Genomic DNA, 26,237 nt, shown 5'->3' with positions numbered 1-26,237 from the left:
GGAGCGGGGGGAGGGGGAGCGGGGGGGAGGGGGAGCGGGGGGGGAGGGGGAGCGGGGGGGAGGGGGAGCGGGGGGGAGGGGGTGCGGGGGGGGAGGGGGGAGGGGGAGCAGGGGGCAGGGGAGCGGGGGGCAGGGGGAGCGGGGGGCAGGGGGAGCGGGGGGCAGGGGGAGCGGGGGGCGGGGGGAGGGGGAGAGGGGGGCGGGGGAGCGGGGAGGAGGGGGAGCGGGGAGGAGGGGGAGCGGGGAGGAGGGGGAGCGGGGGGTGGGGGAGCGGGGGGGAGGGGAAGAGGGGGGGAGGGGGAGGGGGAGCGGGGGGAGGTGGAGCGGGGAGGAGGGGGAGCGGGGAGGAGGGGGAGCGGGGAGGAGGGGGAGCGGGGAGGAGGGGGAGCGGGGGGAGGGGGAGCGGGGGGGAGGGGGAGCGGTGGGGAGGGGGAGCGGGGGGGAGGGGGAGCGGGGGGAGGGGGAGCGGGGGGGAGGGGGAGCGGGGGGAAGGGGGAGCGGGGGGAAGGGGGAGCGGGGGGGGAGGGGGAGCGGGGGGGAAGGGGGAGCGGGGGGAAGGGGGAGCGGGGGGGAAGGGGGAGCGGGGGGGAAGGGGGAGCGGGGGGGAAGGGGGAGAGGGGGGGAAGGGGGAGCGGGGGGGAAGGGGGAGCGGGGGGGGAAGGGGGAGCGGGGGGGAAGGGGGAGCGAGGGGGAAGGGGGAGCGGGGGGGAAGGGGGAGGGGGGGGGAAGGGGGTGCGGGGGGGAAGGGGGAGCGGGGGGGAAGGGGGAGCGGGGGGGAAGGGGGAGCGGGGGGGAAGGGGGAGCGGGGGGGGAAGGGGGAGCGGGGGGGAGCGGGCGGAGGGGGAGCGGGGCGGAGGGGGAGCGGGGCGGAGGGGGAGCGGGGCGGAGGGGGAGGGGGCGGAGGGGGAGCGGGGCGGAGGGGGAGCGGGGCGGAGGGGGAGCGGGGCGGAGGGGGAGCGGGGCGGAGGGGGAGCGGGGCGGAGGGGAGCGGGGCGGAGGGGGAGCGGGGCGGAGGGGGAGCGGGGCGGAGGGGGAGCGGGGCGGAGGGGGAGCGGGACGGAGGGGGAGCGGGGCGGAGGGGGAGGGGGCGGAGGGGGAGGGGGGCGGAGGGGGAGGGGGGCGCAGGGGGAGCGGGGGGCAGGGGGAGCGGGGGGCAGGGGGAGCGGGGGGCAGGGGGAGCGGGGGGCAGGGGGAGCGGGGGGCAGGGGGAGCGGGGGGCAGGGGGAGCGGGGGCAGGGGGAGCGGGGGGCAGGGGGAGCGGGGGGCAGGGGGAGCGGGGGGCAGGGGGAGCGGGGAGCGGGGGGCAGGGGGAGCGGGGGGCAGGGGGAGCGGGGGGCAGGGGGAGCGGGGGGCAGGGGGAGCGGGGGGCAGGGGGAGCGGGGGGCAGGGGGAGCGGGGGGCAGGGGGAGCGGGGGGCAGGGGGAGCGGGGGGCAGGGGGAGCGGGGGGCAGGGGGAGCGGGGGGCAGGGGAGCGGGGGGCAGGGGGAGCGGGGGGCAGGGGGAGCGGGGGGCAGGGGGAGCGGGGGGCAGGGGGAGCGGGGGCAGGGGGAGCGGGGGGCAGGGGGAGCGTGGGGCAGGGGGAGCGGGGGGCAGGGGGAGCGGGGGGCAGGGGGAGCGGGGGGCAGGGGGAGCGGGGGGCAGGGGGAGCGGGGGGCAGGGGGAGCGGGGGGCAGGGGGACGGGGGGGCAGGGGGAGCGGGGGGCAGGGGGAGCGGGGGGGGAGCGGGGGGCAGGGGGAGCGGGGGGCAGGGGGAGCGGGGGGCAGGGGGAGCGGGGGGCAGGGGGAGCGGGGGGCAGGGGGAGCGGGGGGCAGGGGAGCGGGGGGCAGGGGAGCGGGGGGCAGGGGGAGCGGGGGGCAGGGGGAGCGGGGGGCAGGGGGAGCGGGGGGCAGGGGGAGCGGGGGGGCAGGGGGAGCGGGGGCAGGGGGGCAGGGGGGCAGGGGGGGCAGGGGGAGCGGGGGGCAGGGGGAGCGGGGGGGGAGCGGGGGGCAGGGGGAGCGGGGGCAGACGCAGCGGGGGGCAGGGGGAGCGGGGGGCAGGGGGAGCGGGGGGCAGGGGGAGCGGGGGGCAGGGGGAGCGGGGGGCAGGGGGAGCGGGGGGCAGGGGGGGCAGGGGGGCAGGGGGAGCGGGGGCAGGGGGAGCGGGGGGCAGGGGGAGCGGGGGGCAGGGGGAGCGGGGGGAGGGGGAGCGGGGGGCATGGGGGAGGGGGTGCGGGGGGGAGGGGGTGCGGGGGGGAGGGGGTGCAGGGGGAGGGGTGCGGGGGGGTGCGGGGGAGGGGGAGCGGGGCGGAGGGGGAGCGGGGCGGAGGGGGAGCGGGGCGGAGGGGGAGCGGGGCGGAGGGGGAGCGGGGCGGAGGGGGAGCGGGGCGGAGGGGGAGCGGGGCGGAGGGGGAGCGGGGCGGAGGGGGAGCGGGGCGGAGGGGGAGCGGGGCGGAGGGGGAGCGGGGCGGAGGGGGAGCGGGGCGGAGGGGGAGCGGGGCGGAGGGGGAGCGGGGCGGGAGGGGGAGCGGGGGGCAGGGGGAGCGGGGGGCAGGGGGAGCGGGGGGCAGGGGGAGCGGGGGGCAGGGGGAGCGGGGGGCAGGGGGAGCGGGGCGGAGGGGGAGCGGGGCGGAGGGGGAGCGGGGCGGAGGGGGAGCGGGGCGGAGGGGGAGCGGGGCGGAGGGGGAGCGGGGCGGAGGGGGAGCGGGGCGGAGGGGGAGCGGGGCGGAGGGGGAGCGGGGCGGAGGGGGAGCGGGGCGGAGGGGGAGCGGGGCGGAGGGGGAGCGGGGCGGAGGGGGAGCGGGGGCGGAGGGGGAGCGGGGCGGAGGGGGAGCGGGGCGGAGGGGGAGCGGGGCGGAGGGGGAGCGGGGCGGAGGGGGAGCGGGGCGGAGGGGGAGCGGGGCGGAGGGGGAGCGGGGCGGAGGGGGAGCGGGGCGGAGGGGGAGCGGGGCGGAGGGGGAGCGGGGCGGAGGGGGAGCGGGGCGGAGGGGGAGCGGGGCGGAGGGGAGCGGGGCGGAGGGGGAGCGGGGCGGAGGGGGAGCGGGGCGGAGGGGGAGCGGGGCGGAGGGGGAGCGGGGCGGAGGGGGAGCGGGGCGGAGGGGGAGCGGGGCGGAGGGGGAGCGGGGCGGAGGGGGAGCGGGGCGGAGGGGGAGCGGGGCGGAGGGGGAGCGGGGCGGAGGGGGAGCGGGGCGGAGGGGGAGCGGGGCGGAGGGGGAGCGGGGCGGAGGGGGAGCGGGGCGGAGGGGGAGCGGGGCGGAGGGGGAGCGGGGCGGAGGGGGAGCGGGGCGGAGGGGGAGCGGGGCGGAGGGGGAGCGGGGCGGAGGGGGAGCGGGGCGGAGGGGAGCGGGGCGGGGGGGAGCGGGGCGGAGGGGGAGCGGGGCGGAGGGGGAGCGGGGCGGAGGGGGAGCGGGGCGGAGGGGGAGCGGGGCGGAGGGGGAGCGGGGCGGAGGGGGAGCGGGGCGGAGGGGGAGCGGGGCGGAGGGGGAGCGGGGCGGAGGGGGAGCGGGCCGCAGGGGGAGCGGGGGGCAGGGGGAGCGGGGGGCAGGGGGAGCGGGGGGCAGGGGGAGCGGGGGGCAGGGGGAGCGGGGGGCAGGGGGCAGGGGGAGCGGGGGGCAGGGGGAGCGGGGGGCAGGGGGAGCGGGGGGCAGGGGGAGCGGGGGGCAGGGGGAGCGGGGGGCAGGGGGAGCGGGGGGCAGGGGGAGCGGGGGGCAGGGGGAGCGGGGGGCAGGGGGAGCGGGGGGAGGGGGAGCGGGGGGAGGGGGAGCGGGGGGAGGGGGAGCGGGGGGGAGGGGGAGCGGGGGGAGGGGGAGCGGGGGGAGGGGGAGCGGGGGGAGGGGGAGCGGGGAGCGGGGGGAGGGGGGAGCGGGGAGGGGGAGCGGGGTGGGGGAGGGGGGAGCGGGGGGAGGGGGGAGCGGGGGGAGGGGGGAGAGGGTGGAGCGGGGGGAGCGGGGGAGGGGGAGCGGGGGAGGGGGAGCGGGGGCAGGGGGAGGGGGAGCGGGGGGAGCGGGAGCGGGGGGGAGGTGGACCGGGGGGGAGGGGGGACCGGGGGGGAGGGGGAGCGGGGGGGAGGGGGAGCGGGGGGGAGGGGGAGCGGGGGGGAGGGGGAGCGGGGGGGAGGGGGAGCGGGGGGGAGGGGGAGCGGGGGGGAGGGGGAGTGGGGGGGGGGGGGGAGGGGGAGCAGGGGGGGTGTGGGTGCGGGGGAGAGGGGGAGCCGAGGGAGGGGGAGCGGGGGGAGGGGGAGAGGGGGCAGCGGGGGGGAGCGGGGGGAGCTGGGGAAGGTGGGAGGGGGGGAGGAGGGGAGAGTGGGGGGGAAGGGGGGATGCGGGGAGGGGGGAAGGGAGGGGGGGAGGGGAGGGGGGGGGAAGGGGAGGGGGGGGTGAGGGGAGGGAAGGGGATGAGGGGGGAAGGAAGTGAGGGGGGAAGGAGGTGATGGGGGAAGGGGGGAAGGGGTGGGGAAGGGGGGGAAGGGGTGGGGAAGGGGGGAAGGGGTGGGGAAGGGGGGAAGGGGTGGGGAAGGGGGGAAGGGGTGGGGAAGGGGGGAAGGGGTGTGGAAGGGGGGAAGGGGTGGGGAAGGGGGGAAGGGGTGGGGAAGGGGGGAAGGGGTGGGGAAGGGCGGAAGGGGTGGGGAAGGGCGGATGGGGTGGGGAAGGGCGGAAGGGGTGGGGAAGGGGTGGGGAAGGGGGGAACGAAGGGGGGCAGGGGGTGGGGAGCGGGTAGGGAGGGAGGGGGAGGAAGGGGGGAGGAAGGGGGGAGGGGGAGGAAGGGGGAGGAGGGGGGAGGAGGGGGATATTGCATACAGATCAGAGCGCCATACTATAGGAAGGATGTGAACCAATTGGAGAGAGTGCAGAAAAGGATTATGAGAATGGTTCCAGGCATGAGAAACTTCAGTTGTGAGAATAGATTGGAACTGTTTTCCTTGGAGAGAAGGCGGCCAAGAAGAGATTTAAAGGAGATGTTCAAAATCATGAGGGGCTGCACAGAACAGATGGGCAGAAACTATTCCCACTCCTCAATGATCCAGAATAAGAGGGCACAGATTTAAAGCAATATGCAAAGGAAACAAATGTGATGTGGAAAAGAACTTTTCCACACAGCGAGTGGTTGGATTCTGGAATGCTCTGCATGGAAGTGTGGTGGAGGCAGATTCAATTGAGGCATTCTAGAGCACATTAGGTGAGTACTTGAATAGAAACAATGCGCAGAGGTTCAGGAAAAAGGTCGGAGGATGGAATTAAATCAAGATGCTCGTTTGGAGAGCCAGTGTCGATACAATGGGTCAAATGACCTCCATCTGAGCCGTAACAATTCTGTGAAAATGTGATAGTCTAACTAAATGGTAGAACAGGTTTGAGGAGCTGATTAACTCTCTGATTCATTCCACTGATGTAAAATATAGGGTGTTATCATTGGTTAACCTGAAGGTAATTTATCTTTGGTCAGAACATGGGTTTAAATCCTCGGAGAACAATTTGTAAGTGTCACTTACCCACCTGTACACAACTAACCACTTCGATTCATACAGGTTTACAGCATGGAAACAGGCTCTTCGGCCCAACTTGTCCATGCCGCCTTTTTTTTTTAAAACCCCTAAGCTCGTCCCAATTGCCCGCATTTGGCCCACATCCCTCTGTACCCATCTTACCCATGTAACTGTCTAAATACGTTTTAAAAGACAAAATTGTACCCGCCTCGACTACTACCTCTGGCAGCTTGTTCCAGACACTCACCACCCTCTGTGTGAAAAACTTTCCCCACTTCTGGCTTGGAAATTGCAAACATGCTGCCCTGCATGTTCAGCTCTCTTATGTCAGCAATCAACTCACAGGAGGCACTTCGTATTGACATTCCAGAATAATTGACAGTCTCGTGATATTAGCACATTAACACAATGGACTCAGTTTAGCATATTTAGCAACCATCACCAAGGCTGCAGATCAGAAGATTACTGAAATCTGATGAATTAAGATTGGGTTATTTTGCTTTAACCAGTACTGCTATCAGCACAAGATAGATGTTAGGAGGCGACAGCACTGAAAGAAGGCAAGAATGACTTCAGTTTTCTTGGATAACAGCCAGATGTCATTTATGAGCAAAGATATCCCAAATACTGACTACTCTCACAATCTATTAGCTGAAATACTCGGCATGCAAATTCTACAACTCTTACCATATATGAGCCAAGAGGTTCTGATGAAGTGCAGATTGCATGAAGATATCTTTGACTTCCAAGCCACTGACATATCCATCCATATCCAAGTCTATTTTGAGGAAGATATCATCATACCGCATCTTGTCATTAGATGGCACAACCCAGTTTACTGGCTGCAACAAACAAGATTTTTCCAGGTCATTGCAATTGCAATATCAGTACATTAAAGTAACATAGTATAAAGGATGACAAGTCCATCAGAGCCTGGAGAACAGCGCTGACTTTATTCATTAACTGAACCAAATGTGGTGCAAAATAAAGGGGTCTTGCTACAATTGACCAGGGCTTTGGTGAAACCACATCTGGAACGCTATGTACAACTTTGGTCTTCATATTTAAGGACGGATGTACTTGTATTGGAGGTTGCACAGCAAAGATTCAAGTTGTCCTATGTTGAGAGGCTGAGCAAATTGCGAAAGTACCGAGGGCGTGCTGAACTGACAGAGGATTGAGATTTCAAATGAGATGCTAAAATAAGACCTTCTCAGGTGGATATAAAAGATCCCAAGGCATATTACCCTCAGGAAGTTATCCCTGATGTCCCAGCCAATATTTGCACCCTCAATCAACATCACAAGAAGTAGATTATCTAGCCATTTTCACACTGTTTGTGGCATCTTGTTATATGCAAATTGCCTGCTGCACTTCCTACATTACAACAGTGACTAGTGACTATGCTTCAAAAGTACTTGATTGGCTGTAAAGTGCTCGCTGGTGTGAAAGGCACTGTAGAAATGCATATATTTATCAAAATATGTGCAATACATATGTATGTGAGCAAGAACTTTCTACACAACGAGTAGCAATGATCTGAAACTCACTGTCTACGAGGATAGTGTAATCAGAGACAATAAATGATTTCAAAAGGAAATTGGATGGGCACTTGAGGGAAATAAACTTGCAGGACCAAAGGGACAGAACACAGGAATGGGACCATCTGGATTGGTCTAGAGAGAGTCAGCATAGACTCAATAGGCCGAATGGTTTCCTTGTGCTGTACTGGTTCTATGACGGCTAAAGGCACAGTGGGCAACAGTGGAGCGATTAAAATCAGTTCTGAATTGGAGGACTGCTGACAATCTGAGGCTGGAGGAGATTATAGAGCTAGGAAGGGTAGAGGATTTGGAAAGAAGAATGACTATATTAACAATTGTGACATGCAGACTTCAGAACAATATTGGCAAAGTCTTGGAGGCAAATTGCCATAAGGCCCTGTTAAGTACCTGAAGAAAATAACAAAGTGATAATGATAATCAATTTTGGAACAAATCAGTATTGAAAGCCATTGTATTGAGATCATAATGTTTCATTTGTTTGAACAGCAAAATGCAGCCAAGCCATGTTGCTACCTCGTTATAAATTCCAGCATAGTTATTCCCAAGAATACAATACTGACTCCTTACACTGCAGGAGTGATAACCAAATTATACAACTGGCTTAGCAACTATCCATAGCCTCACTGCAACTGGGCATTGGGGATTAAAGCATATAAAAGGATGGAACAGGAGGAAGTCACTCAGTTCAATTTTATTCAATTACAGACTATTAGAAATGCCCACCATCATAAAGTGCCTAAGCTCAGTCTTCTGACTGAGGTGGACAACCAACGAGAAGTAAAACCTGCAAAAGAAATCGTTCACAAAGCCTTCCAACAGATATTGTCAATATTCAAGCTGCGGATTCTACTGCTACTTTAACGAGAGCAGGCCCTGAAACACCGGACACACCCATCTGTGTCTGATGTTAATGGGGTGTTAATATTGTTAAGACGCACAAGGGAAGGACATTGTTAATTAAGTACTTACAACACTTACAAAAAGATAGTGCTGGGACACTGGGTTGGTAGCTAAGGTGTGGAAATGTCAGTGTTGGACTGGGGTAAACACAGTAAGAAGTCTCACAACACCAGGTTAAAGTCCAACAGGTTTATTTGGTAGCAAAAGCCACTAGCTTTCGGAGTGCTGCTCCTTCGTCAGGTGAGTGGGAGATCGGTTCACAAAAAGGGCATATACAGACACAAACTCAATTTACAGAATAATGATTGGAATGCGAGTCTTTACAGCTAATCAAGTTTTAAAGGTACAGACAATGTGAGTGGAGAGAGCATTAAGCACAGGTTAAAGAGATGTGTATTGTCTCCAGACAGGACAGCTAGTGAGATTTTGCAAGTCCAGGCAAGTCGTGGGGGTTACAGATAGTGTGACATGAACCCAAGATCCCAGTTGAGGCCGTCCTCGTGTGTGCAGAACTTGGCCATCAGTCTCTGCTCAGCGACTCTGCGGTGTCGTGTGTCGTGAAGGCTGCCTTGGAGAACGCTTACCCGAAGATCAGAGGCCGAATGCCCTTGACCGCTGAAGTGTTCCCCAACAGGAAGAGAACAGTCTTGCCTGGTGATTGTCGAGCAGTGTTCATTCATCCTTTGTCGTAGCGTCTGCATGGTTTCCCCAATGTACCATGCCTCGGGACATCCTTTCCTGCAGCGTATCAGGTAGACAACGTTGGCCGAGTTGCAAGAGTATGTACCGCTTCATCCACTTCATCCTGGACCACAATGTCTTCACCTTCAACAACCAGTTCTTCATCCAGACACACGGAACAGCCATGGGGACCAAATTCGCACCTCAATATGCCAACATCTTCATGCACAGTTCGAACAAGACTTCTTCACCGTACAGAGCCTTCAACCGATGCTATACACTGGATACATCGATTACATTTTCTTCCTTTGGAGTCATGGTGAACAATCACTGAAACAACTATATGACGACATCAACAAGTTCCATCCCATCATCAGACTCACCATGGACTACTCTCCGGAATCAGTTGCATTCTTGGACACACGCATCTCCATTAAGGACGGTCACCTCAGCACCTCACTGTACCGCAAGCCCACGGATAACCTCACGATGCTCCACTTCTCCAGCTTCCACCCTAAACACGTTAAAGAAGCCATCCCCTACGGACAAGCCCTCCGTATACACAGGATCTGCTCAGATGACGAGGATCGCAACAGACACCACCAGACGCTGAAAGATGCCCTCATAAGAACAGGATATGGCGCTCGACTCATCGATTGACAGTTCCGACGTGCCACAGTGAAAAACCGCACCGACCTCCTCAGAAGACGGACACGCTGGACAGAGTACCCTTTGTCGTCCAGTACTTTCCCGGAGCGGAGAAGCTACGACATCTCCTCCGGAGCCTTCAACATGTCATTGATGAAGACGACCATCTCGCCAAGGCCATCCCCACACCCCCACTTCTTGCCTTCAAACAACCGCACAACCTCAAACAGACCATTGTCCGCAGCAAACTACCCAGCCTTCAGGAGAACAGTGACCACGACACCACACAACCCTGCCACAGCAACCTCTGCAAGACATGCCGGATCATCGACACGGATGCCATCATCTCACGTGAGAACACCATCCACCAGGTACACAGTACATACACTTGCAACTCGGCCAACGTTGTCTACCTGATACGCTGCAGGAAAGGATGTCCCGAGGCATGGTACATTGGGGAGACCATGCAGATGCTACGACAACGGATGAATGAACACCGCTCAACAATCACCAGGCAAGAGTGCTCTCTTCCTGTTGGGGAATACTTCAGCAGTCACGGGCATTCGGCCTCTGAGCTTCGGGTATGCATTCTCCAAGGCGGCCTTCACGACACACGACATCGCAGAGTCGCTGAGCAGAGACTGATAACCAAGTTCTGCACACATGAGGACGGCCTCAACTGGGATCTTGGGTTCATGTCACACTATCTGTAACCCCCACGACTTGCCTGGGCTTGCAAAATCTCACTAACTGTCCTGTCTCGAGACAATACACACCTCTTTAACCTGTGCTTAATGCTCTCTCCACTCACATTGTCTGTACCTTTAAGACTTGATTAGCTGTAAAGACTCATATTCCAATCATTATTCTGTAAATTGAGTTTGTGTCTTTATATGCCCTGTTTGTGAACAGATCTCCCACTCACCTGACGAAGGAGCAGCGCTCTGAAAGCTAATGGTATTTGCTACCAAATAAACCTGTTGGACTTTAACCTGGTGTTGTGAGACTTCTTGCTTGGCAGCTAAGGGGCAGACATTAAACACTACATTTTGTGAATAAACAAACAATCAAGAAAAGGGATGAAAACAAAATATTGCTGGTAAAAGCAGACATACCATCGAAGCTTTTCATTTTGCACGCATCCTGCACTACATAAAATGAACCAACAGTAAAGGGAAGAACAATTTATATTCATGAATACTGATTCTTTGGCAAGTGTATTTTTTAGTTCCATACAAAGGTTTCAAATGAACTCAAAGCTCAAGACTGACCAAATGTTAACTACCAGTCACATGTACACTAATTATAGCACTGCAGCAACAGCTCAACCTTCAGGAGGAAGACAGCATGCAGGTATATTACATAGAGAACCCAATGTGAAAGACTAGAGCAACAAGGATCAAACATCCAACCAAATTCCAAAGAAATAAGATTCCAATTCTTAACTATGCTGTTGGGATTGAAGAGACTGAATAAAGGGCAGAAAGAATAGACAAATCGCTGAGCTACTCTCGTATATTCTCTCATCAGAGACTGAGCTGTGACAATGCAGGTTATCTTAGCAAGATGTACAGTGATTCCCATCTCATCACCTGTTTAATGTGCTTTGGAGAGATGCTGCCCGCGCTATTTAAACTGTTAATACTGCCATGTGAAGGAGTAGATCGCAGGCTATCTTTAGGTGGAGGGCTGGCGGGTAGCACTGGTACAGAACCAGCAAGTGCTGGCCCTTGCTTCTTCCTCTTGGATGGTGGCAGAAGCGCAGGTGGCAGAACAGAGGGAACTGGCTCCTTTTCCAAAGCTCTGTAAACAAGATGCATCGCCTGCAAATAAAACAGTAAAGGAGTTAGTCACTCTGTGTGCACATTTCAGCAGCAGAGGTAGTTCCACTTGTGTAATCTGAATGCTCCTTTTAATTATTCCTAATAGTCTCTGTGTCTGTAATTACAAGAGATCAGTTAGTAACCTTTTTTTTAAAATCAAACTGAAGGCAAGGAAAGTCACATTGGGAAATTAAACTCTTTCCCACCTTTGGCTCTCGGAATAGGGCGCTTTAGAATCAAGCAGAGCCTGAGTAAAGATTCCCCAATGTCATCCGACAACCTGTCTGTATCCCAACTTCAGGAACAATATATCCATCTTCCACACCAGCCCCATATCCTTTCAAAATGGAACAGTTTAATGCCAAGTAATACTACATCATAGGAACTTAAACTATCACCAATAAAATAAACTCTCATTTCCTTGCCAATGCCCCTCCAGATCATTCTTCCTTTCTACTTCCCTCTGCCCCTATCCCTTCTTCTAATCACACCCTTCCTGTGTATTCAGGATACCCTCTGGCTTGCCTTAGCTTCAGGCCTTTACATCCCACCTCAATGAATTTCAAGTTTGATATAATGCTGAGGTCTTTTTCCGTTGTCTTCACCTCTATATTCAATTCTTTGGTCATGAATCCTCCTCCTCCATCCATCTCCAATATTCTCCCTCACTCTACCTGCTTCTCAAGCTCCACAAACAGGACTCCCCTGGTAGATCCTTTGTTTCAGCCTGTTCCTGCCCTACTGAACTGATTTCTTCCCATCACCCTTATGTGTTCTCCCCTTGTCCAGTCTCTTCCCACCTATATCCAAAACTATTCCAATATGTGTCACTTCAACAGTTTTCAATTTCCTGACCCTAACCGTTGCCTCTTCACCATGGATGTCCAATCTTTCTACATCTCCCTCTTCCACTAGGGCAAACTTAGGACTCTCCTTCTTCCATATTCCCGGCTCGGGTCACTGTCTGTGTGGAGTTTGCACATTCTCCTCGTGTCTGCGTGGGTTTCCTCCGGGTGCTCCGGTTTCCTCCCACAGTCCAAAGATGTGCGGGTTAGGTTGATTGGCCAGGTTAAAAATTGCCCCTTAGAGTCCTGGGATGCATAGGTTAGAGGGATTAGCGGGTAAATATGTGGGGGTAGGGCCTGAGTGGGATTGTGGTCGGTGCAGACTCGATGGGCCGAATGGCCTCCTTCTGCACTGTAGGGTTTCTATGATTCTATGATCTATGATATACAAAGGTCCAACTTATCTCCATTCACCAGCACCCTCTCACATTAAACAACTTCTCCTTTAACTCGATTCATTTCTTCCAAAAAAAAGGTGTTTCGATAGACACCCACATAGACCTTTTTGTGAGATACTTAGAACATTGCTTATTCCAGGCTGACTTGGGTTCCCTCCCTTAACTCCAATACACTGATGACTATATCAGTCAATCCCAGATCTTACATGTGATAGATTAATCTTCAAAGCATTTACCTTATCCAGTCTCCCTCAAAACACAGGTGATCAGGAGATCCTTCCTGAGCAACTGTATTCCTTTTCTGCATGCCTGGCTCCATCCTCAACAATATTCCACGAAGTGCAACATCCTAATCATAGTATGAGATTTCCCAAACTTTGGGGAAAACCAAGACCAACACTAAACGTAGATCATTCTGGTACTAACAGAAAGGCATGCATTCCAATAGGTTTCAGATGCATGTACTAACAGTATGCAAGTCAACCACACCCCCGGGCATCAAACAGCACCAACAAATCAGGGAATGTAGAGACAATAGTAATTGGAGTAAATGGGAGATGGGGGAGGGAAGAGTGTAAAAGAGTGGGCTCCAAGGAAAAGAGATGGGAGTCACAGAGTAAAGAAGGGCAGAGCAACCCGGGAGGGCAGAGCAAAATGTGGGAGGGAAGGTGATTTTTTAAAAGTGTGTGGGGAGTGTGGTTACAACAAAAATGCGGGGAGCAAGGGGCACTGTAAAAAGAAGAGGAGAAAGAACAGCATGAAATTCCTTGACTTACCTCAAATATACAATTCGCCAGAAAAATGAGGCCTTGTCATCTCTAGTGCATGTATCCTTAAAACACAGTGCTAAATCTTGCTTATTACCAAGCAACCTTTTCTGGAACTGAAAACTAACTTGATGTGTACTGTCTCTCATTTCTTCAACTTTAATAATTGTTTGAGATTTTAAAACATAAATTGCAGATTAACCTTTATTTAAATGTTGTCTTTTTTTTTTAAATCATTCGCTCCTAATCCAATCCATTTCTTTCATTTTCACTTTCTATACCCTATTCCACATTTAATTCGATATTTTTACCGACACAACCTGTTTCTTCAAACTGATTGGTTAAGGAGGCACAGTCGCTGGCCAGATTTCCTGCAGAGAGTGCTGCACTTTTTGAATGGTTGGCTGACAGGAACTTCCAGTGAAAAAGTTGACAGAAGGTCTACAGGCAAGCCGAAATCCAAAAAGTGGCTAATGCCATTCGGTCGCCAGTAGGAGCAAATTCCAATCCACAACCTTTGACAATCCTGCACTGCCTCATCAATGAGTTGAAGGGTCTGTGTAAATTAAGTGAACTTCCACAGTCCACTGATAGAGGCAAGTATGTGACTAACCAAACAAAGGAGAAAAAAATGGCAAAAAAGCGGAGAGAGTTATGTGTTTCTGTGAACAAATTTTCATTCAAATTGGTTCAGTTGCACAGTGACTCTCAAAATTCAGGTCCTGGATTTCAAACCAATATTTTGATCCTCGACACTCTGTGTCCTCTTGCAACCAAAGGTAGTATAAGACTTACCACAGCAAACTCATCTCTGTCCAGGTGGCCATCCTTATCAACATCACTAAGGTCCCAAACCTAATGGGAATAAAAATTAAAACCAAGGAGTTAAACAGCCTCAGCCAAGTAAGGGGGTTTTGGTTAAATGAATCCAAGACAGATGCGCACAGCCAAGATGTCAACTATGTTCAATATTGATAAAAGCACTCAATCACGATTGAGAATTTCATGAATTCTTCTTTGTAATCCCCACTCTCATACCTAGTATTAAACCGAGTCACAGCTAACAATCCAAGGCTATATTGAGCTGTGGCTCAATAGTGACACCCATGCATTTTGGAAATTTTGTCATGTGGTTGTCCACACTTCATAGCTAAATATAGTGCAATGAATGCCAAAACATTAAACTCACTCATAATGTTAGCCATTTGACATTACAAATACCTTCAGGAAGTTCTTCTGGAGAGGCATGTCCATTTTATCTCTCTGGTTCTTCAGTTAGGCAAGCTTCAGGAACACAATGGACAATACTGAGTTCAAGCCTGAAATATCTTTCATGTAGAATGGCTGACTGAACGGGTGAGTTTATCATTTTGCCCAGTAAGATCAGGTTTATTTATATTATCAATGTTATTAGTCACTCAAAGATGATTTTGAGGAAACAAGCAAAACACTTTTTAGGGCTGGTTTCTCATGGCAGTTGGTTCGTAACTAGAAGTGATATTTTTCATCCATTATAATTAGATATTTCAGCAAATCAGAATATTTAACTCAAGAATCAATAGTTCTTCTCACCAATCTGAACTGTGACAGATATGGTAACGAGAAATATAAATTTGTTAGATACCAGCAGTTACTGGTTTAAATATATTTGAGGCATTATCTTTTCCTTCTGCTACTCTTCTCAGGATGATTTATAGCACTCTGATTTAATATTGGAATGGTCAAATTGCAGATAGACTGAGGTATTTTTGTGAGGCTGTGTTTCTGGACTCTATTAGCTCACTTTCCGGAGTTATGACGTATATGAGCATTTTCGGAAGGGAAGTCCCATTTTCCATTCACCTACAGAAGGGTTTGTGGGGTAAAATCACTGTGCCTCCTACCATAGTGGAGGATGTCAAACTGTTTGCCTTCAATTCTGGAACTTCAGATCCTCTTTTTTGTCCCTTCAACCTGACTTCAAGTTTTGCCTGTATGACCAGGGCCTCAGATTCATGCAGTCACACTTGTATATATAAATCTCTTCCTTTTAGTGAGCTTTAGTTCAAAAAGTATATGTGGTTTCCTCTACTGGGACTTGTTAAAAAGAGTAAAAATTCTACCAAAGATGGGCAGTCTGGGAACTATCTCTTGTTCAAGAAACCTATCTGATAGATAAGGGTAAGAAATTGAAATGGGGTGGATGGAAGTGGCTTTATTCCTCACAAATTTGATTTTATAAATCAATGTTATGGATATACAGGCAGTATGCTTATGGTTAAAGTTAAAGATTAATGACCAAATACTTGTTCTCGTTAGCTAAATATGTGCTCGCTCAATTTTGGTGCACCTGTCGAGTTTTATGTATTTTTATTCATTCATTCGTGGGACACGGGCGTCGTTGGCTGGCCAGCATTTATTGCCCATCCCTAGTTGCCCTTGAGAAGGTGGGGGGTGAGCTGCCTTCTTGAATCGCTGCAGTCCATGTGCTGTGGGTTGACCCACAATGCTGTTAGGGAGGGAATTCCAGGATTTTGACCCAGCGACTGTGAGGGAACAGCGATATATTTCCAAGTCTGGATGGTGAGTGGCTTGGAGGGGAACTTGCAGGTGGTGGTGTTCACATGTATCTGCTGCCCTTGTCCTTCTAGATGGAAGTGGTCATGGGTTTGGAAGGTGCTGTCTAAGGATCTTTGGTGAATTGCTGCAGTGCACCTTGTAGGTAGTACACACTGCTGCTACTGAGCGTCGGTGGTGGAGGGAGTGGATGTTTGTGGATGTGGTGCCAATCAAGCGGGCTGCTTTGTCCTGGATGGTGTCAAGCTTCTTGAGTGTTGTTGGAGCTGCACCCATCCAAGCAAATGGGGAGTATTCCATCACACTCCTGATTTGTGCCTTGTAGATACTGGATAGGCTTTGGGAGTCAGGAAGTGAGTTACTCGCCTCAGTGTACCTAGCCTCTGACCTACTCTTGTGGCCACTGTGTTTATGTGGCGAGTCCAGTTGAGTTTCTGGTCAATGGTAACCCCAAGGATGTTGACAGTGGGGGATTCAGTGATGGTGACACCATTGAATGTTAAGGGGCAGTGGTTAGAGTGTCTCTTATTGGTGATGGTCATTGCCTGGCATTTGTGTGGCGCGAATGTTACTTGCCACTTGTCAGCCCAAGTCTGGATATTGTTCAGATCTCGTTGCATTTGAACATGGACTGCTTCAGTATCTGAGGAGTCACGAACAGTGCTGAACATTATGCAATCATCGGCGAACATGCCCACTTCTGACCTTATGACAGAGGGAAGGTCATTGATGAAGCAGCTGAAGATTGTTGGGCCTAGGACACTACCCTGAGGGACTCCTGCAAAGATGTCCTGCAGTTGAGATGACTGACCCTCTACAACCACAACCATCTTGCTATGCATCAGGTATGACTCCAACCAGTGGAGTGTTTGCCTCCTGATACCCATTGATTCCAGTTTTGCTAGGGCTCCTTGATGGGTTTATATCACTGGGAGAGGTTGAAAACATTATTTGAGATGTAGCGCTGCACAGATTGAGTATAAGCGAAAGTGCTTGTGTTATTATATCTCAGCATCAATAACACTGGATACTCTGGACCTAATAGTATCTTTTTTTAAAAACTGGTTGCATATTGAAGGATTAGTAATGGATTAGTGAACAAGAACAGAGAGGATCTGAAAAAGTAGTCTGGCAGAAAAATCACTCAGAAAATAAGGGATTATAAGGTACAGAAGCTGGAAATAGTGATAAAGAATGTAAATGTTCAGTTTATTGTAACATTATGACCACTGCATGGAACAAATTGAGCCCTTCAAGAACAAATCAATTTATTTGAAGCATGCAGATCATCAAAAAAACTAATTGTTTCTGTGAACCACGATGAAAAGATTTAGCCTCTGCAATTCATAAGGTTTAGATAAACTCCTACTCAAGATATATATTACTCCAAAGTTTATTAATTTCACTTTGGTTCTTCAGAAGTTAAGAGATTGAAATCCATCATTATCCCAACAGCTTCCATAATATTCCTTATTAGTAAGGTTCCAAAAGCCAGTCTTAGAGAGAGCACTGAATAAGGAAATACAGAATTAGTTTCAATGTAGTGGATAAGGTCCTGAATGGGGAGTTGGACTACAGCTGTTTGATTTATACCCTGCTCTGCTGCTGCACGCAGTCCAACAACTGTACTGTTTCACTAACCTGCTCCAGTTTAAATAATTGGCCTTGGTATTTGAACAAAAAAGTCTATTGATGTAAACTGCAAGCATTTTTGATTTAGCAGCCAAAATCTCAAAATCAGTTTTGCGCTGAAAATAGCCATATGCTTGGATGTAACATGCTCACCCTTCCCAAGACATCCAAAGGTAGGTTTGAGTTTATCAACACAGGTTTGACCTTGTCACCCGAAAGGAGGCCATTTAGGGGAGTCAAGCTTTCAAAAATTCCATCAAATTTGGCTCGCTCTTCAGGCTGTGGGGAGAGAGGCAAGACTAGTTACTGTTTTCTATTAGAGATTCTGAAAAGGCAATGAAACTGGTCTTGAAAACGACTTGTGTGAATATTCACCCCAGCATTAGACTTGAAAGTTCTGACCTGTCTCACAATTACAATAGTTCTTAGCATGGACATCCCACTGGTTTATGATGTTTTTGATCTTCTGTTCTTAGACATTTTGGTAGTTGCTTGATATTACCGTGAACACCTCCAGGACCTCTAGCACAGATATATATCAGCAACTTGCCATCCGTGGCCTTTCACCAAAGTTCATAATTATCTAACTTTCCCTTCAAATGCCCAATGTCATATCAATAGCCCACTCCCATCAGTATTCAATCCTGTTGCTTCTGATTCCACTCTAAGTTAATCAATCTCCTTCACAGCACAAGTCTACTACAGAAAACATTTATTTCTATCACACAGCAATGGTCAATTCTACATCCTCCAAAGAGACATGGAAGTTTGGTTTCTTTCTATTCTTTACTGTTTAAGATTGCCTCACTCAGCTCTGCTTTCCATAGATAACCCTGGCCCCTGCAATTACTAAGTGGAACTCCCATATCTCTTCCTGAAGTTTCAAAATGTCGAAGAAAGTTTGTTTTTCTCATCCACATCCAGTATTTCTTTTCCCCCAAAATTTCATCCTTTATCAAGTCTATCTAAGTCTCAAATACATTTCACACTTCTAGAAAGGGCATTAGCAGTTTCTTATTTCCAACTATCTTTCTCCTTCCACTGTCATTACACAAGAAGACAGGAACATAAAAAAATGAGGATCCACATTAGGATTGCATATTCCCAGGCTAAGTCGAACATGCTTAGATCTAGAATAAACTCCCTTTACTCCCTCTAACTTTAAAAGAGAATTACCTATTGCATTATTGCAACATTGCTCGATTTCCTTTGTGCCCTTAGGACAATGCCAATTTAGTGACAAATCAGGGCAGCTTTGGAAAGTGAGCAGATTCTCACTAGAATTAAGACGATCCAAATAAATTGTTCATAAGGCGATAACAGCAGAGACTCTCAATTCATCCAATCTAGGCTGAATTCAAACAGTTATCAGAGATGAAACCTAACCCATTTTGATTGTATGAAGTCAGTTATCCAACTCACCCTTACAGCCCAGTGTGTGTCCGAAGAGGGAGGAGGTGCTATCAGTGAGGGACTACTGCTGTCATGCTGCCAAAAGATAAAGCGCAATTCATTAGTAATGAAGTACACACAAGCTCTGAATAATGAAGTCTTGGAATAAGTTATACCTACAAATATTTACATGTTAAAGGAAACCAGCTATAAAATGAGAACTGCAAATTGTACTCTGTTACATCAATTACTTTTAGTTAGGAAACAAACTGGGGTAAGTTCCCTGGGACACTACTAAATTACATTTGACCCAGTGAACTGACAAGCCTCGCAACAATTCAGAACGAATCTTATCATACCTAATGCACCACGACTGGTTCTACTACACCACACAACACCAGTAGACACCAGAACTGATTCTCTCATGTTAAAGAGCGCAACCATGGTGCATCCTCCTGCAGCACACAGCACCAATACAAGCACAGGGTACAAGTACACACCTCTCATTTGGTACATGCCACAACTAAATTTTTGTATAACATTTGTCTCAGCACAAGTCATGTGTTCAATTCTAGGCTGTGCACTTAGTAAAGGTGTCAATATCTTAGACAGGGCTACTGGAACAGTCCCAAGAAAGAGGGACTTTAATTGTGTAAAGAATTATGTGGAGAACCAGACAACAAACCTTAAGGCAATTAACAAAAGAACCAGAAGCAATACAAGCAAAGCCTTTTTTTTCTACACACAAGTTGTTGTGATCAGCAATGCGTGACCTGAATGGATTGGAAATTGATTGAATAACAACTTCAGAAGCTAATTGGAAAAATACTTGAAGGGAGAAAATTTGAATAGCTATGGAGAAAGAGGTTTGGGAGTGGGAAGAGGTTCATAGCTCTTTTAAAGAGCTGGCATTGGCACAATGGGTCACACGGCCTCTATGCTGTTTCACTCGATGACTGACTTTCCCCCTTTCGTACCCAACCAACTATTACACACCATGACTAATCCTCCTGTGCCACACAACACAGAAAGGAATTAAATCGAGAGAGACAAAACATATAAACTTGCATTGATTTAAGGTTTCTCAAAATGGCAGCATGACCCAAAGCTTCACTCCCAGTGCATTACATTGAGTATCGTCACAGATATAATGATGGAAATGCAGTAACCAATTTGCACATAGCAGTGTCCCATAAACAGAAAAGAGATAATGGCCAAAGAATCTGATTTTGTGAGATTGGCTGAGGTAAAAACATTGCTTATGCCATTAAGAGAACTCCCCTGTTCTTCTTCAGACTGGGGGATGCTATCTTTATATTCAGCTGAAAGGACAGCTGGGGCTTTAGCTTAATGTCACGGTCAAAAGATGGTACCTCCAACAGTGCAGCACTCCTTTAGTAATGCACTAAAGTGCCAGCGTGGATCATGGAGTGAGCTTTCTCACTCATCTTTCTGTACGACTTTCTCACTCACAGGCAAAGTTCTATCCTTGAGCCAAGGCTTAAAGTGCAACACTAATCCTGCTGTATGACAAAGCACCAGTACATATCACAACTGATCCTAGGGAGACCAGATTTTTAAAATGGGGACATTAAAAGACATGGATAGGTAGGGCTCAGTGATGATTGACATGTTGGGTAGGCAATAGTAAGAGTCGAGAGGGAGGCAGGGCAGATGCAGGTGAGGGGTCATGTGGTGACATCTCCTGGGATACCTGGGCAGCACGGTGGCAGTGTTAGCACTGCTGCCTCACAGCGCCAGAGACCTGGGTTTGATTCCCTACTTAGGTCACTGTCTGTGTGGAATTTGCACGATCTCCCCACGTCTGCATGGGTTTCTTCCGGGTGCTCCGATTTCCTCTCATGGTCCGAAAGACGTGCTGGCTAAGTACATTGGCCTAGTAAATTCTCCCTCAGTGTACCTGAACAGGCGCCAGAGTGTGGTGACTAGGGGATTTTCACAGTAACTCTTCATTGCAGTGTTAATGTAAGCCTACTTGCGACACTAATAAATAAACTTTTGAAAAACCTCCAGACAGAGTCGGTGACCCTATTCCATCGTCATCTAAAAGATGTCATCAGCAAAGGAGCTGTCAAAAGGTAGTGACAATTCTTTGGAGGCATTATAGAGATATTGGGGGAGGAAAACAAGTGCACTGCATGCAATGCAATCCGATGTAATAGTTGTTTACAGGAAGGACAAAACTTCTCTCAGGTTTTCTCTCCCAGACCTAGTAAATATTTGACAAAAAAGAGAAAACGTGAAAATCGGGAATTTTGAACTTTAAGGAAATTGTCAGGACAGTGGAATATTTCATGAAAAACCAAGATGGTCCCAGCAAAACCTGGTTTGGTTAACCAAACAGATCTTCAAGTAGCAGACAGCTCTTGTACACTGATCTTCCATACAAGAAAATGCCACTCTACCTCCACAGAATATTCATATTTTACACTCACACTATTGCTGAACCTCAAGGAACAACTAACCCAATATGGTAATACTGCGTGTAAGTAAGCTTTTGCTCGAAGCAGCGACAAACAATGCTCTATTCGACATATTTTCAATCATAAGCACCGGTCTTGACAACAAGCAGTTTCACTTGGCTAGTTTAGTAAAATGCAAGGAAACTAGCATGCTCATTAGAGTTTATGTTGAAAATCAACACAGATGGAATCATGCAACTTTATGAAGGCAAGTCAGGTGAAAATACCGCTGTGTTAAATCAAGTTAGGCAGTGAATTAACAACTGTGAGTTCTACTGCACACCTTTAATGACACACCAGTCAACATACACTGATTTAGAATTTTGTTTAGAGGTTTAGACACTTACAAATTTGGGCGGTGGCAGTGTCACATTTAGACTGCTCAGGTTAACATCATGGCCATTCTGTGCACACGCTACCAGGCGTAAAGCCACATAAAAGCCCTAAAATGTAAAGAGAGGGTTAAGTATGAGAGGAATTAGTGAAAATCAACAGATTAGAATTAATAAAAGCATGACTCACATACCTGTTTATCCAGATAGCCTTTGCCTTCAGGGTCTGCCAAATCCCAAATCTGCAGACAAACACAAAGATTACATGAAGACCATACTCAGAGACCCTCCAGCACCCCCACCAAACTCACAGAGATAGGGATTTAACTGCACAAAGATTGGACACCCATTCTCCTCATGATACCAATTCATAAATGACTTAAAATATCTTTAAAGCTATAGAACTGTTAAAGATGGAAAGAGTCTCCACAAATTTCTACTAAAATATTCTATACTGCCAACTTCAGCACAGTAAAAAGTTAAATCAACATCACATCACTTGGGAATGGTATGGGTCCAGGCAAATTCAACACAGCAACAGAATAAATCCAGAAAAATAAACAAAAATCAAGCACTGTTCTAGATATACAGTGCAGTGTCATTTCTAGAAATATTAGCACCCAGTCTTTCAGAGCTACACTTGCAGAGAATGACAGTCTAGAATACACTTGTACAAGCTACAAACTGCAAAGCTACAATGGTCCACAGGGTTTAATCGTGAAAGCGAGGTGGTGGCATAGTGGTATTGTCACTGGACTAGTAATCTAGAGATGCAGGGTAATGCTTTGGGGGCTAATGTTCAAATCCTACCCTTGCAGATGGTGAAATTTGAATTCAGTAAAAATCTGAAAAGGATGAAACTACAGTCTATTGCTATCAGATTTCTATAAGTTGAGTTCTTTGGCAAGTTGAGACACCTTCTCTGGGATTGGTTTAGGGAAGGAAATCTTTCACCCTTACCTGGTCTGGCCTACATGCGACTCCAGATCCACAGCATTGTGTTGATTCTTAAATGCCCTCTGAAAAGGCACTCAGTTCAAGGGCAATTAGGGATGGGCAATAAACGCTCAGCCACTCGCATCCCATGAATAATGTTTTTAAAAAATGAATCACAGAAGATTCGGATTTGTTCCCATCTGCAGCGTTTGAGAACCAGACAGTCACAATTGGTCTTATGAATTGGTGAACTATTTCACTACGGTGGAGTCACAGCCAAATTCTTATTCTCACCTACATTCAAACATGCAGTTTCCAACAGAGAATCTGGTACTTAGCGGTAGGATAGGGGGCTAACTTAGCTCCCTCCCTAGCACCCATGGACATGGCATGGAGGACAACTCTCGTAGTTCTTCTGTCACCCCTGTCAGATGAGCTAGCTGAGCAGACTGAGATCAACCCTCAGATTTTGTATCTCAGTAACTATTTCCATTTACTGGCAGGTCCAGCAGTTACACACAGTAGCTGGTATCAAATAAGTGACTGGCTGTAGAAAATGAATTCATCTGATACAACAGGCTCTGGAAAAACGCCATTCAGTCAAATCATTTCACAAATCTTAGAATACGGAAATTAAAGTATGACTGTAATCATAGGTCGATCACAGGACAAGTATGTAAGTGTGGTGAGGCAGGTTCACAGACCAGAAATTATTCACAGATGGACTTCCACCTTTACTCACAGTACATGTTTTAATCCAATATTCACTTTGCCTCCTGTTAATTTAGTTACAATATAATAATAAAGAGCCCTGCAATGCTGCAGACTTTATGGAATTTTAATATTGAACCTCTTTAAGCTGTCACTAATATTCTACAGTGCAAGAATGTCACACACCACATCGTTCTCCGCAGGAAGACAATATCTACACCTATTAAGATAGCAGGTTCCAAAATAAATATAAATGCAAGCTTTATTAACAATTGTAAACACAGCAGTGTGTAAGGTTGGAAACTGTCATATTGGAAACATTTTGGTGAACAAGGATTAATTATCTGTCGCAAATTTCAGTGACCACCTTCCTCACTTGCTTTTCTGTATTCATAAACTAACAACAGGTTGTAATAAATGTTCTGATGAGTCCTGTGCTCCCTCAGCGTCAGCAGCCCAGCTCTCTGCAGCTATAAATGCACTGCAATGTGGTGCTGATCAGTGTGATTCCTGTTTCAATCAGGGAGCTGGTGGATCTCATTTGGGGCAATAGGAAAGGGATTAAATTTGACTTCGCAAAAAGGGGCAAAATTTTGTTTTTAAAAGGCAGTGAGTTATTATGGTCTGGAGAGCACTTACTGAAGGCATGATAGCAGATTTAATATTAAATTTCAAAAGGGAATTGGATCATTAAATAAAAAGGAAACATTGGTTTGGCTTTGGGGAAAGAGCAGGGGAGTAAGACTAATTGGATAGCTCTTTCAATCAGCTGGCAAACATGGGCTGAATGGCCTCATTCTGTGCTGTACCGTTCTCGGAAGAGGAGAAGCAACAGACAGAAAACAAAGATGAAAGAATGAGACCCTGAAAGAACAGAGCATCCATGGAGTTGAAGCCAAGTACTTAAATCTTCCTCTCACCCAATATAAACATGATGGAACAATCATTTTGATGGAATTATGAAGCTCTCGCAGCTAAACTTAAGGAATGCTGGCTTTGTCCCCATAAATACTTACTCCTTCAGCCAGCAGTCAATAATCTAACATAAACGGCTTCCTGTTAAATAAATACTAAGTGCTTGTTTAGTATTCACTAAGTATCTTTCACAGGAGGCTGACAGGTTGTAGCTATTAAATGCCATTAGTCGATTATTGCACACGTCAGCTCTGAAAGCCTCAGTATCCTGTCCCTTATTGACTGATTCATTACATTCGGTGCAATATGCAGGTTAGCAACAGACTTATTCTTTAAAAAAAGGAAAATTGGTACTGTACTACAATTTAACTCAGAAAATCTCAGAGTGCAGGTTTCTCCATGAACAATATCTACTCAACCAATAAGCATTGATCAGGCCTCCATAGTAGTCACAGGACAATTGTGTTTAGCCATAACAAAGGTACAGTGCGTAATTCTAAACATCACATCTTAAGGGGGAAATCTCATCCATGGAGGGAGTTCAGCTCAGATGTACCAGAATGATAGTTAGACTCCAAGGGTTAAATTACAAGGCGAGATCACACAGTCCAGGAATAGAAACAAAAGATGCTGGGAATGCTCAGCAGTTCACGCAGCATCGATAGGGAATGTTTCAGGCCGATTACCTTTCTGATGAAGGTGAAGCTTCTGCTGAAAGGTCATCAACCTGAAATGATCTCAAACAATGACGAGACAGAGTACAGGAACGAGATAGAGAATCTGGTGAACTGGAGCAGCAACAACAATCTCTCCCTCAATGTCAACAAAACGAAGGAGATTGTCATCGATTTCAGGAAGCATAAAGGAGAACATGCTCCTGTCTACAGCAGTGGGGACATAGTAGAAAGGTTCAAGAGCTTCAAGTTTTTAGGTGTCCAGATCACCAACAACCTGTCCTGGTTCCCCCATGCTGACATTATAGTTAAGAAAGCCCACCAATGCCTCTACTTTCTCAGAAGACTAAGGAAATTTGGCATGTCAGCTACGACTCACCAACTTTTACCGATGCACCATAGAAAGCATTCTTTCTCGTTGTATCACAGCTTGGTATGGGGCTCCTGCTCTGCCCAAGTCCGCAAGAAACTACAAAAGGTTGTGAATGTAGCCCAATCCATCACGCAAACCAGCCTCCCATCCATTGACACTGTCAACACTTCCCGCTGCCTCGGCAAAGCAGCCAGCATAATTAAGGATCCCACGCACCCCAGACATTCTCTCTTCCACCTTCTTCCTTCTGGAAAAAGATACAAAAGTCTGAGGTCACGTACCAACCGACTCAAGAACAGCTTCTTCCCTGCTGCTGTCAGACTTTTGAATGGACTTACCTTGCATTAAGTTGATCTTTCTCTACATCCTAGCTATGACTGTAACACTACATTCTGCACACTCTTGTTTCCTTCTCTATGAACAGTATGTTTTATCTGTATAGCGCGCAAGAAACAATACTTTTCACTGTATACTAATACATGTGACAATAATAAATCAAATCTCTCTTTCTCTCCACAGATGCTGCCTGAACTGCAGAGGATTTCCAGCATTCTTTTGTTTTTCATTTCAGATTTCCAGCATCCATAGAATTGTGCTTTGTTATACAAAATAGCATTGTATTACCAGGAATTTAGACGGTTACTGGGTGATTTGATTGACGTTTCAGGATATTAAGGAGGACAGAAACCTGCTCTGCTGGCTGGGGATTCTAGAATTTGTCTAAAATTTAAGAGTTGTGCTTTTCAGCAGTGAAATTAGGAAATATTTTTACACACAGAGGATGGTGGATGTTTGAAATCCTCCTGAAAAATAGCAACTGAGGTGAGATTTGTTGCAATTTTAAACTTAGGTTGATGGATACTTTATAACAAAGGGTATTAAAGGATTATAAGGTGAAGAATGAGAAATAAGCAACAAAATGGTTAAATCACAGAAGGAGCCAATCAATCTGCTGCATCTTGCTGCATCTGTACAGGGCATTGGTGAGGCCGCAGCTGGAATACTGTGTGCAGTATTGGTCCCCTTATTTGCGGAAGGATATATTGGCCTTGGAGGAAGTGCAGAGAAGGTTCACCAGGTTGATACCAGAGATGAGGGGTGTTGATTATGAGGAGAGACTGAGCAGTTTGGGTTTGTACTCGTTGGAA

At 49.8% G+C, this 26,237-nt stretch overlaps 1 protein-coding gene across 1 annotated transcript in view; it reads right to left on the bottom strand.

The window, feature by feature from the left end:
- LOC144479379 (epidermal growth factor receptor substrate 15-like 1) overlaps nt 1-26,237 on the bottom strand; it is a 312,517-nt gene that overhangs the window by 167,829 nt on the left and 118,451 nt on the right. Inside the window, exons 4-10 of the mRNA XM_078197999.1 lie at nt 21,675-21,722; nt 21,496-21,591; nt 18,696-18,761; nt 17,427-17,552; nt 13,881-13,940; nt 10,845-11,075; nt 6,146-6,300 (exon numbers count right to left, since the gene is read on the bottom strand). Of these exons, the coding sequence (XP_078054125.1) occupies nt 6,146-6,300; nt 10,845-11,075; nt 13,881-13,940; nt 17,427-17,552; nt 18,696-18,761; nt 21,496-21,591; nt 21,675-21,722 (782 nt within the window). The remainder of the gene's footprint in view (nt 1-6,145; nt 6,301-10,844; nt 11,076-13,880; nt 13,941-17,426; nt 17,553-18,695; nt 18,762-21,495; nt 21,592-21,674; nt 21,723-26,237) is intronic.

Source organism: Mustelus asterias, chromosome 26 (assembly GCF_964213995.1).
Source record: "Mustelus asterias chromosome 26, sMusAst1.hap1.1, whole genome shotgun sequence".
NCBI classification, from domain to species: domain Eukaryota; kingdom Metazoa; phylum Chordata; class Chondrichthyes; order Carcharhiniformes; family Triakidae; genus Mustelus; species Mustelus asterias.
The sequence above is the reverse complement of the archived record's forward strand: the minus strand, read 5'-3'. Positions and strand labels throughout refer to the sequence as shown.